Below are 12,809 nucleotides of genomic sequence, written 5' to 3'. Positions count from 1 at the left end.
GCACACAAGAACAACTCTTTCCCAGAAGTGTTTCTGATCTAAGTAAAGTGAATGTGCAACATACTTGAGACTCTTTGTAAATTTATTATGACTATTTTAAAAAAATGGTGTTTTCAGTAAACATTAGAAACCGCAGATTCAATGTATAGATTTTCTTATAGAATAAATTTTTAGAAATGAGTACAATTTGGTGCTGTTTCTGTTATTCTAGAAAATACTCTTGTGTGTGCATTTAGCAGTTACGTAGTTGAACTTAAGAATCTTTAAGTTTTACATTGTGGCTTCAGGAAACTGGAGGAATACTACTGCTTTGTCTGAGAAGGATTGGCTGAAAGCAGTGAAAGGTATTAAGTCATACTAAGGATGGGAAAGAAAAATGCTAAAGCCGATTGCTTGCTTATGATGGGTATGACTGTATGTGCCTCTGAGAAAACAAAAGTTAAATGTCTAAACTTTAGAAGAAAGTTCATCTCTTGTGATTAGTCTGGTTGTGCTTGATGATCTGCCTGAAGGCGAAGAGAAATTTGATTCAAATGTTCTTATGTTAAGCTCAAAAATATTTTCCAAGAATTTAGAGGAAGAGGAAAAAAAGTCATTGCCTCCTTTTATTGAGCATCCATACTACAAAAGCAAATATATCCCAGGAAGCAGATACTCTACATCGCACAATAAGGCGGCAGCCACACAGGAAAGGTTGGGCTCTTGGCACAGCCCCTGAGGGGAAATGCTTCCTTGAAAGGACCTATTGTTGCTGGGTCTGGGTCTTCGGACTCCCATTTCTCCGCTAGAATGGTTGTGGGTCTCTTGGTGCTGGCATGGGGCACGTTTGCCATCTCCATTATCTAGCCTTAATAGAGTTGGTTATTTAATCCGATAGAAGGACTGAGTAAAGTTCACGCCTTGTGTGAGAAAGGAATGTTTTTTTGGAAACAGCTTCAGTGCTCAGCTATTGAATGCTCATGTTGGGTGTAATGGCACCATGCCTTTGAAACAGCTTAACTTTCTCTTCCAAGAATAAATAAAACATTTCATTGTCCCAGTTGTCAGTCTGTGAATTCTAACCCAAATGTCTGGAATACTCTTCCAAGAGAGAAAAGAAACAGTAAGCATCCAAAATAAATGTATGCTTTGTTGGATTCCCTGACTGTGGGACAGGTCTTCTTTCCCTCATGGCAGCTAGGTAGGAGATCTGGAAACCTGAAAAGGAAACAAGGAAAGACTGTATTTCTGTGAGCCTGAGAGTGGGAACAAGCTTTGGGCAATTTGGCTTTTGGTGCTTGATTTATCAGTTTAAAATTTTCATTAATGTGAGTAGCTGCTACCTGAAGTCAGATAAATGAGATATAGAAAGGTTAGGTGGTAAAATCTTATGTAGTTGTCCTTGAGATGACCAACAGCTCTCCTGAGTTCTCTTCTAACATATCTTCAACTTGTGCATGTGCTGCTACATTAATAACACATTTCTAAGTGGTTTGAGAATAGTGATGTGAAGACCAGGTAGAAAGTAAGTTTTGAGTATAGTATTTGCTATAGTACTTCGTTATCATGATGAATTGTGTTTATTGTTAGATGTAGAATTATCTTTCCTTAATGTAGCATGTACTCTACTATAAACATTGCAATTGCTATTACAGCCTGCAAAAAATATACTTTACAAAGAATACACTCTACAAATGTAAATACAGTTTTGGTTTGGTGATTGTTGGATACAATGGTCTTCCTTAAGCCTAAACACAGAAACAAAAGCTTGTATTATAACAGAAAGCCCAAGATGGGAAGTGATAAAATAGGTATTGAGTGGAGGGCTTTGTTAAAATTTAGCTGGTGTACTTGTAAAATTTCCATGTATTCATTAAACTATTATGTCATTCTTATTGTTAGAGCTTGGTTAGTTGACTAAAGTGTTAAGCTTTGTTTGTAGTACAAATTATAACCTTAACTCCTTTCAAAATACAGTTGGAGGATTTTTAATCTTCCATAGTTCTTTTAGTTTGTATGTCTTACCCAAGCATCTGTTGTCCATTATGTGGATAACTTTGTATTTAAGGGTTCAGCTGCAAGATACTGGAGAATTGTAAACTGCATCGGCTTCCATTTTTGTAAGGTGCATTTCTCAGGGTTAGGGTGCCTCTCAAGGAGAGTATCTCTTGTGTTTGTAATGTTAACCACATGCTTGTAAAAATACAGATACGTTCAAATAATACTGAAAGCTTTACAAATGCATTTAAACTACACATGTAAGCTCATGGTAGTGCATGTTGAAGTAAATGTGATAACCTTTTGTTTTTTATGGCCACAAAAACGTGATAGCCCCAGACCTTTGACTAAGTTGTATATCACCTGTGGAGGGTTGTGTTTCAGTTTCAAGGTGGTTTTTGAGTGACATGGGTTTTATGTTTTGGAAACAGGCAAAGAGACTGTCCCGCATGGTGTCAGAATTGCCAGGTGGTGTGAGAAGTCTCTAGCATTGTGCTGCAACTCAGACATACAGATCCGTCCAAGTCCAGGGCGTAGCATAATCCCGTCTGCCCCAAACCATGGCTGTGGTCCTGGGTACGAAGTGGAAGTTGTCACTGCAACAGTGGCACACACCAGAGCAGCAGAAATGCCGAGTGCTGGCATACCTGTGTACAGAAGCTCCTTGGAGACTGAGAATCTGTAAAAAAGAACTTGGAAACTCATTCTTTTGGGGACATCACGAGACTAATGATGAATCCTGATAACACACTGTTTGGTGATGTCATAATGTGCATTTTAGCAGAGCTTTCTTATAGCCTTTTAAATAGACTCCTAGCTTTTTAATTGTGAGTCTATTAAAAATGGTCCTTTTTTCATTCTGAGTGGCTGCAGGTTCTGGCCATCTGTTTCAAAAGCCACCAGTGGAGAAATTTTAGGAAATAGTACATTATTTTTATAGATGCTGAAATAGGATATCTTAGGATATAAAGGAGAAGGACTGGAAAGTAAATATGGGACTTATGTCCAAGACACTGTGGGCAGAAATTTTGTTTTCATCTCTTGAAAGCTTGAAATGTGTTCAAAATTGCTTTTCAGTGATCGATTTTTAGCTTGTGCAGCATATTATATGCTACATTTTGAGAAGAATGTGCTTGTGAATATTTTTTAATCTTCGTTTTTTTCTGGTCCTTTCTTTTTCTTAGCCTTGTGTCGTTGTCAATTTATTTATTGTTACAGCACGTTTCAAATGAAGCCAGTGTTTTAGGTTCAGCTTTTCAGGTATTGTATGTGGAACTCATTGGCAGTTGGCATGGGCAGGAGCTGCAAGCTCAAGTAGCAATAGCTGATAAGACTTTTCCTTCTATTTTTATAGCTCCACTTAAAAGTGTGCTTTTTCTGGAGCGTGTTCTCCTAAGCTATACCTAGAACTTTTTCCCTTGCCTGCTGGCAATTCTGACATGAGGATAAATACTAAAGATGCATTGAAGGTGGATGTATCAAATGCGGCTTTGCATGGCCAGTGCTGCCAAGTTTGTACAGCCCGGGAGGTCTCATTAAGCAAGATGGCAAAAGAGATCTTGGGTCAAGAGCAGATTTTTTTTGTGTCTGCTGAGAAATGTTTCCATGGTCTGGGGGAAAGGTGTTCTTAATCTTTCTGGAATAATTTTGAAGAAGTATTTTCATTGTTTTTTACTGCAGTACTTAGATAAGAGATACTGTGTTTTATATGCATATGGGCATATTATAGCATTCAAATTTGAAATACATTTAATATTCAGAGCATCTTTTGGCATTTGGCCCAAGTGCAGAACTGTCTTCCAAAGCACCATCTCCATGGATGTTTCAAACGGCCCTGTGCAACACCTGGTGCACAGCCCTTGTAAGGTGATGTGGAAAGGTGGCTTCTATGGCAGGACAAAAGAATCAGTCTTTTTCAGTCACTTTAGAAAATGAACTGCCATCCTCTTCTGTTAATGGTCAACTATAGCCCAGGCTGAGTCTTCATCTTTCCCAAGAAGTTGGGTGTAGTTTGAAAAGGAATATATTCTCAGAAGATACATTCATTCCTCTTCCTGGCCTGTTACGGCTCTTCTAGTTTGAGTATTTCTTCATGTTTATTTTCCTAACTGCCAGTATGGCAGAGATGGAGCATTAGCTGATGTTCTGTGTACATAAGGCAATTCTCTTATCTCCATTATAGATCCATTGCATGAATCCAGAACACTTTTACTATAATGCTTGGAAAAAGTGGACTATTTGGTAACTGCTTTCAGTGTGTGGGAATCTCATGTAACTGGAACAAGAATAAGCCCTGGTGATAAACATTGCCTTTGTAAGGTCTGTTACCTTGTGAGGTTGATTCCTTATTGGGGTAAAGTGCAGAAATGTTTAATTTCTGCATGACATAAATAATGTTTGGCTTTCTAGTTTCAAAAAAACCCTTTTTTTCCTGTGTTTTGGCACCTAGTCAGCATACAGTTGAAGATTACTTCCAAAATATTTTGTTAATTCAGAAATTTTAAAGGCTTTTAATGGAATTGAGCTATTTAGAAACTTAATTTTCAACTCCAGAGCTGTAAGGTGTCTCTTAGCATAGGATGCATTTATTGTAAATAAGTTCTGAAAGAGGAGGTTTAGCCTTTTCAGTAGCCTTTTGGATCCAGGAGAGCCAGGCAGGTCACTTGCTGAGACAATAGATCAGGATGTCAGTAATATGAATCATGTTTGATCTACACCAGGATTGTTTTCTAGACAGGTCAGTCAGGGTTTTTTTGTCTTAATTTTCTTCCTGTATTAGTTTACAGTGTTTGATTTATTTAATGACAGTGATTACATTGGGAGCTGAGTAAGATTTACTCATATTAATCTTTGCACATAGGTGGATTTGAAGTTTGGCCTGTCTCATGCACGTCTCCTGCTTTTTCTGTCTGCCTTGCTACGTCTTTGTTTGCCCTTCATATTCTTGCCAAAGCAGAGCAGGTTGAGCCTTGTCTTGTACAGAAAAGTAACTTCTTTCTGTGATATTCAGATAGTGACCAACTTTCCTTTCTTAGCTTTGTAGCACTCGATCTCTAAAGGTCGTCTCATTTGGTTTGTCTGATTGCTTCATTTATGCCCTGTGATAAACTGTAAAATGCTGAGAGTGAAAAATGTGTGTATTTCTGAACTGCCGCCTTTGCCATCGATTAGCTCCTCAAAATGACTGTTGTTGTCCTGACTCGCAACCGCTGTAAATACAAGGAAGGGTTTGGTCCAAAGCACACATGCTTTTAGCTGGACAGATAGTATCAGGGCTCGTGCGTGGACCTGCAACTGTCTGCAGGCTCCTGGTGAGGCATTTGTCCTTTGAATAGAAGGAGCTGGACGGGCGGCTGATGCCTGGAAGCGCAGCCTCCGCGCCAGCCCGGCCACAGTCTTGCAATTGTTTGGCCACACTGGAGGGAAGAGGAAAAAAAAAAAAAAGCATTCCAAGCAGTGCCAAATTTTCTTTGATATGTTAATCTTTTGATAACAGTTTGAAAAGCCCTTGGAGACTTTTTTTAGATTTTAGACAAAATAGTTCATTTGTCAGGACTTCCCTTGTAGATAGGGTCTCCGTTATTAAGAACTGCCTCGCTAACTCATGGTAACAAAAGCAAGTGGAGAGGACAGCTGCTGGACTGCTTGGTGGTAAGAGAAACTCTTAGTTATCACAGGATTTTTTACAAATATCTGAAAAGAATAATAGGGAGTGTTTAAGATACAAATGTGTTAGTTTATTTACTCGTGTATTTTAAGCAGACAGGGGATAACATAGCATAAGCAAATGTAATAACTTGATAATTTTTTATGAATATCCACACATGGATTTTACTAGACTTTAGCTTTAAAAATTGTATTTTAATCTGAGAATTCTGGGATTTAAATTACCCACTGATTGCAGGAAATATGAAAAGTTTCTTTTGTAACTGTAATTTTTCCAGACCTTGAAATTTTTCTCTTGAAAGTATGAAATTTCCACTTATAATGAAAAACTGGAAGAATAAACTGATGACAGCAATGTGTATATATATGAGTTAGGGTATTATTATATGTAAGGATTGTGGAATTGGGACAAATGAATAGAACAGAAGCAAGATATCTTTGCTTCCTACCTCCCAAATCAAACTTTAGGGTAAAATTTGCACTGAAGTAGAATTATGCCAACTGTTAGAAAACTGACTTAAGGTAAGCCAATAGTCCTTTGAAAGTGTTGCTTGCAGAACTCTTCAGGTGTACTGATTGAGACTTGCTGTGGTGTTTTTATAACAATTTCTTTGATAGACGTGCCATGAAGTCACTTGCATCTTTTATACTGTTGCTACAAATGTTTATTGCCTATAAATATTTTGGTAAAATTGCTTGTTTAGTCAGGGTAGAACAACAAATACCTATTGGTGTAGTAATTCAGAAAAGGTGGAGCATTTTCTTCACTCTGGGGGGGATGCATTTAAGTTTTAGGCTCTGTAAACTGCTGTAATTTCTTCAGTGATCCAATTTGTGATTTACTTTGGCTCCAAAATAGTATCAAATCTGAAGCTGCAGGTGCTGTCCTGCTCACAGCTTCATACTCTTTAGGATGGAGACAAATAGGAAATGCTGTTTAACTTAGTTTTGATGTTCTGTATTTTGCAAAGTTGCAGATTTACTGCTTAAGCTTGTGACTCAAATATATGCTCTTAGAAGTACTTGCAGTTCAGACACTGTTCACCTGATCTCTGGACGATTTGTTAAATTTATGTAAGTCCCTAAGTTGTTCTAAAATGTTAGAAGTGATTTCATTCTCTTGATCTTGGTGGCAAGCAGCATTTCTTTTACAAACATTTTTGATATTTCCTTTTTCTGTCTCTAGAGTATGCTTAGCTATATAATAGTAGCACCATAAGTAAAAATTATGGGAATGGAGTGGCAGTAACTTTCACCATTTCCATTGGTTTTAACCCCTTTTTTAAAAAGGTTTCTATTTTCAGTTTGTTAAAGGGGGAGAGGATTTCTCCAGCTATTCACTCCAGAGAACTTGGACTGGAGAGAAATTGAGCAGCAGCATATACTGTGCATCAGAGACACATTATATTTGGATATTCCTATGTCCATGTTGCTTATTGCAAGTGGATTTCAACCTCACTTCAATTTGAGTACTAGTAAAATGTCATACTCTGTCATGGTCTGAAAAGTCCAAGGCTCATATTTAAATCGTTGATTAAAGATTTAAATGTTTAAATGTTTCATTTTCCCCCCCATATTATAGAAGAAAGTAAAGATCAAAAGTAGATTGCTAAAGTCTCTTCTGAATTGGTGACATTCCTTCAGTCTGACCCAGCAGCCTGAAGTCACCCAAGGAAGGCAGCCCTGTGGAGTCCCTGTGCTGGTGTTCAACCCCAACTTTCAGCAGGGCAGTGAGAGACAAACAAAGCAGTTACCTGTTTGAACTCTTGATGATGAGCCTGGGCTGATGCTGTGCTGGAAGGGATACGATTGGAGAAAGAGTGCTGTTCTTCGTTGTGGAAAAGAAATTATTTGCATGACCCATCAACTAAGAAAATATCTCTAATGTTGGCAGTATGTGCAATGTTGAGAATGTGTGTGTTAGTTGAAGGTTGTTCAGTAGATGAGTATAAAATAATGCAGATGGAGCTAATGATGTAAGTCAAAAATAGCCTCCTAATGCTCCTCATGTATTCCCTGTTTGATTCTACCCAGGTGTTCATAGAACTCATTGAATCATAGGAATTATTCCTGGTGTTCTCAATACTGAGATTTTCCCTTGTGCTTCTTCAGACCCACAACTTGATTCTCCTTCATTGTAGTGGAACAGCCCTAAATGAAGGCAATTGCACTTCTCTCTCATGGTATTCCATAGTGTGCCTGTGCTGACGTGTTGGCCATATGGAAATTCCAGTTGAGATCAATTGATCTGAAGTCTGTTTGCAGATATTTTGCTGACTGGTGCTTTCCTGTATCAAGTTGTTGCTCGGTGTGTCTGTCAGGTTGGAGTGTTGCCTGCAGGCACTGTTTTTGGTGTTACCATATATTATAGGAGGAAAGCGCGTGTTTGTTTAAGAGCACACTAGTTCAAGTATGATTAATCTAATAATTCTCTTCTGAAGCTGTGAACTCTATTAGAAGTATAATTCTGTAAATACACAGAACTTTTTTTGACTGTGTGACTTCTTGATTGAAAATGTGATTTTATGGTGTACATAAGATTGTTTGATGTGATTAATTCAAAGATTGTCCTCAGGAGCTTTCTTAGCAATCCCGTAAAACAGATTTTTAACTGGTTTCATATATACCTATATCTTTACCAGAATAAAAAGCTGCTTAGTGAAGAAAAGGGTCAATTTAAGCAAAAGTGTGATTTAGAATTTGCATGACTTGTGTGGTTTAATTTCCAAATAAATCTGCAGTGAGATTATAGATTACTGTTGGATAGCAATAGAAAATTTTCAGTTTAACAAGGCAAGGAACATGTGAGCTGGTGTTTCTATCAAAGGAGACAGTTGTTGCCAAGTTAGCTTCCTTCCATTCAGAACAAAATGCCAACTGTATCAAGCACTCAATTTATGAAGCACTGAGCTGCTTCTCACCTGAGACTGAGCTCTGTCGTGATGCAGTTCTCTGCTTTGAGTGTGTGTTTCTTCTACTAGGACCTTATTCAACAGTGGGAGTAGATTTCTGAGGAGATCTAGATTTGGGCAGTGAAAGAAACCGTTTCTGTTGGGTTCCTGCTTCATTTGTAGGGTTAACTGGAAAGGAGCTGGTAGGTTGCAGAAAACACGTGAGGATGTGATGATGTTGATAAGCTGCAGGAGTTGGGAGGAAGGACCCCTTGAAGTTGGCATTGCTGATGAATGTAAGTGCATGGATCTGAGGACTGGCTTTGAGGGAATCTGACTTGGAGTCTGGTGATTTGATTTGTGAAAATGTTGGGGAGTTAACGACAGCAAATAAGTTGGTAATGGTTGTGCTACTGAATACTAATAACAGCCTGAAAAAGCACAATAACAGTAACTAGTTGTGCTATGACTTAATACTTGAGAACTGGTTACATGCTGTGGTAGTAAATGATGTTTTCTGAGAGATTTATGTAAATGCAGTAAATAAAATCAAAGGCTGTACCATGTCAGTGTAGAGACTTATAGTTAATCCGTGTCTTGGCAGGTGAGCCCTGGCTGTTCAGTGGTTTTAACTGTGGTAGTTGGTCCTGTGGGAATATGATATGGGTGCATTAATTAGACATTGTACACAATTATCAGGACAGGGGTGCCCAAATGAAGGTTAGATGCAGTTTTAATTTCAAAAACTTAGCTTTTTGACATGGTACTTTTGATTTTACTTGTTTATGTGATGCTGAAAATTGTGATGAGCCTCGTAGTATGGTGTAGCCTTTGTAGTTTTCCCCTATTGCAATAAGGATCTCTGTACCCTATATTCATCTCGTAGACAGCTTCATATTTTTCATGTCTTTCCCTATTCATGAAACTTGTGATCATAATCTGTCCTCAAAGCACCTCAAGATCAGCAACTGTGAGAGATTTACAAAGAGAAATGAACCTTTTGATACAAATTGAATACTGAAAGAAGGGGAAAGACTGACCATTGAGCATGTCTTGATTTAGAAATACTAAACTGGGGACCAAACCTTTTTTAGCATGTACCTATTTTTCTGCTCGGATGAGAAATGCACATCTCAGGGGTACAGTGCCTTTCCTCTCGAAGGACAGCCCAGCTTCTGAAAGCATCTGATTGGTGCTATTACATATAGAGTGATACAAATGTGTAATATTGACCTACTTTTAAGCTTTTTTTTGCAAGTTTAATTTACATTTCCATCATGAAGCTTGTAGAATGTACTAAAAACTGCTTGCTGCACGTAGAATGTTAGTGAAATTGGTTCAAGCTTCCTCCCCCTCTTTCCAAGCCTGCTCTTTCTGCAGTATTTCACTTATATTCATCCTGTGTTCAGTTTTAAAGCTTTGTAGAGCTCCTTGGATCATTACTTCTGGAAACTAGTAACAGTGCAAATTTAAGATCTGTATTAATATTTGTCAGTGTTTTATATATGTGTATGCACTTACAGAAAGTTAACTTGAAACAACCTCAAACTTGGGTATAAAATCAGTGATGTTGCATCAATTTTTAATTCTTTTGTTGTTGAAGGTCTTCCATATCTCAAGTCGAGAAGTTCCATATCATACTAAACATGGAGAAAGAAGAAAAGAAATATGTCAATAAAGCAGAGGAAGACGAGATGGTAATGAATTCTGTACATCTATTTTTATACAATGAAAGAAACACAGTTTCAGAGTTTTCTGTCTAAAGTGGGCATATTACATCAGGAAATGGACTGTCTCAGTATAACTAATGTATCAATTTTATAAGGTTATCTGTGATAATATTTTTTGTTATTAAGAAATCTAGTTTTGGGATAGGAAAGGTTTTTGTTGAAAGCCTTTGCAAAGGTTTTGGATGATGGTTGAGGTCACTAGTCCAATAGATAACACATTTTGGTACTTAACATTTCTTTCTTAAAATGAAAATGGAAAAGAAGTGGGTTATGGGTTTTTTTGGTGGTGGTGGTTTGTTTTTGTTTGTTTGTTTGTTTTTTTTCATCTCCAAATGCTGGAGCTTTTTTCTTGTCATTTAACAGGCTAATGCTTCATAACATGACTGTGCTTTGCATTCTCTTGCATATTTTTATTTATGCAGATGAGACCCACTTCCGAGCACCTGACAAGAACTTTTGTGGGTATTTGGTAGCACATAAACTTTGCTTCCTATTGGAGCGATGATACCTCTTACTGTTTGTCCTGGAAGATGCAGCAATAGGCTTTGACAGGAAAATACTAGAAGCTGACTTTTAAATTTCTAGTCCATTTGGGTATATAGGAAAAGATATAGGAAAAGAAATGATAGGTTTCTGTGAATTGAAGTCTTTATTCCATTCTTGTGCACACAGCTGGGAAAAGTTGCTCTTCACCAGACAACTCTATAATACAGAGAGTAGGCAAATACATCGTACAACAGGAGATGCTTATGGCCTGATCACTCAAATAATTGCTTTTTGGAGGAAATAATTTAATTTTGCCCTAAAAAGAGGCATTAACTTCTCCCACTGTCTTTCACCCTCCTATTTTTATTACTGAGAAGTGTTTTGGGGGTAACAGAGAATGGGCTTTATCTCTGCTTTTTTGTCAGCTGAGAAGGTGGCAAAACAAATTTTTTGAAAAGCCTTTTGTTAGGGAAGGAGTTTAAACAATTTCAAATACTGTTTAATAAAAAGTAAAAAAAATTTGCAAAAAAGTTGATGTCAATGTGAACAATGGGTGGGACTCAATGGGAAACTTCATTGCCCTTTTACAGCAGGAAATATAATCTAATGATGTAATGTGAAACTCAGGAATGTAACACAGCATCCAGTAAGTCACTAAATTACTTTCTTTTCCTGGCTGTCATCATTTTAAGTTGGTGCTTGCACACTGAATACTTTGAGGTTTTTTAGTGGGAGAAGAGGATTTTTGTAGCTGGTGAAAGTTACAGAACCTTTGAGTGTGACTTGCAGTTTATAATGTAGCATTTCTTGTTAAATGGCAAGCAAAATAAACCACTAAAAGTAGTGTTTGATAAATATATTTACAGGTTTGTTTAGAAAGTATGAAATTCAGCCTGCAGTGGTAATTCAAAAGTGTATATGATAGCTAATCAAATGCTAATAGTGTAAAATCAGCATTTGACAAAACCACATGCTTTTGCTCCTAAATGCTTAGTGACCTGTGCTGTCTCACGGTCAAAAATGTCGTTCACTGAGAGTTTTAAGGCAGGTTGTGTTGCAGCCTCAGTCCTTGGGGAGCAGTGCAGAGAGGAGCCAGGTCCTGCAGAGAAATGTTTTGCACAGTGTGGGTGATCTGCCTCTGTCCGGCTTTTACTGATGTTGGTATTTCTGACCGAGCAAAACAGTGTTCCTTTTTGCTGCCACTCCACCATGTACTAAATGTTTTTATATCTTTCCTTCCCCCAGAGAAGCAAGAAGAGAAAATGGCTTTGAAATTTGATTTTCTTCAAAATACTGCATGCTATGAAAAATTAATGTTGGCATCCCGAGCCAGAGTAGTTAAGAGGGTCATTGTTACTTCTTTCTGCTTCCATGCAGGAGATCTCTGGCTATGATCTGTGTCGCTGGAAGTTGGTGCTAGTTACTGTAGGAGTGATCTGTTCTGGTGGATTTCTTCTCCTCCTCCTCTACTGGATGCCTCAGTGGCGTGTGAAAGCAACGTGCAAAAGGACTACGCTCAAAGACTGTGAAGTGGTTCTGCTGAGAACAACTGTAAGTCTGCTTCTCCCGGTTTGCAGTTCTTTGGCATCCCTCTTCCTGCTTGCTGGAATACACAAATCCTTGCCTGCAGTGTAGACATGGTTGTGTTTTACAGCATGGCAGAATTGTTGCTCCTTGGTACTGTATGTAGGTTTGCTGCCTGTATGGGAAGACTAACAGCTGTTTGCAGCTGACACAGCACAAAGCAAGTCTTTAGCTTTCCATTTTAAGAATTAAATACATGAATGCTGTTGTCATCAAAAGTTACAGAGCAGATACCTTTTTCATATAAGCTGATAATGTGGTTTGCAGGTTTCCCCTCCCTTGCTCAGCAAAGATATATTTGTTGAAATAAGGTGTAACTGTTGACCCCAGTGTGGTTTGATTGCAAGACATTTTCTTGCTGCACAATTGCTATGGGTAGTCCCTGGTTATGGTCTTGTGTTTAGTCCTCAGTTATCAGAAGGTGTGGGGTGGGTGCAGCTGAATGCTTAGCAATCCCATAGTTCCTCCTACTACA

General features: G+C 38.1%; 1 protein-coding gene across 3 annotated transcripts in view; it reads left to right on the top strand.

The window, feature by feature from the left end:
- Positions 1–5,589: 5,589 nt before the first annotated feature.
- ATP13A3 (ATPase 13A3) overlaps positions 5,590–12,809 on the top strand; it is a 42,976-nt gene continuing 35,756 nt past the window's right edge. For 2 of the 3 annotated variants that reach the window (XM_027686006.1, XM_027686004.1), the window contains exons 1-3: positions 5,592–5,628; positions 10,138–10,231; positions 12,128–12,301. In XM_027686006.1, coding sequence (XP_027541807.1) covers positions 10,181–10,231; positions 12,128–12,301 — 225 coding nt within the window. In that variant the 5' untranslated portion in view covers positions 5,592–5,628; positions 10,138–10,180. Of the gene's footprint in view, positions 5,629–10,137; positions 10,232–12,127; positions 12,302–12,809 lie in introns of all 3 variants that reach the window. The other variant, XM_027686005.1, reaches the window with a different exon arrangement.

This window comes from Neopelma chrysocephalum, unplaced genomic scaffold, assembly GCF_003984885.1.
Source record: "Neopelma chrysocephalum unplaced genomic scaffold, ASM398488v2 Primary Assembly neopelma1_70, whole genome shotgun sequence".
In the NCBI taxonomy this organism is placed as follows: Eukaryota; Metazoa; Chordata; class Aves; order Passeriformes; family Pipridae; genus Neopelma; species Neopelma chrysocephalum.
Note: the sequence above shows the minus strand (reverse complement) of the source record. Positions and strands in the feature narration are given on the sequence as shown.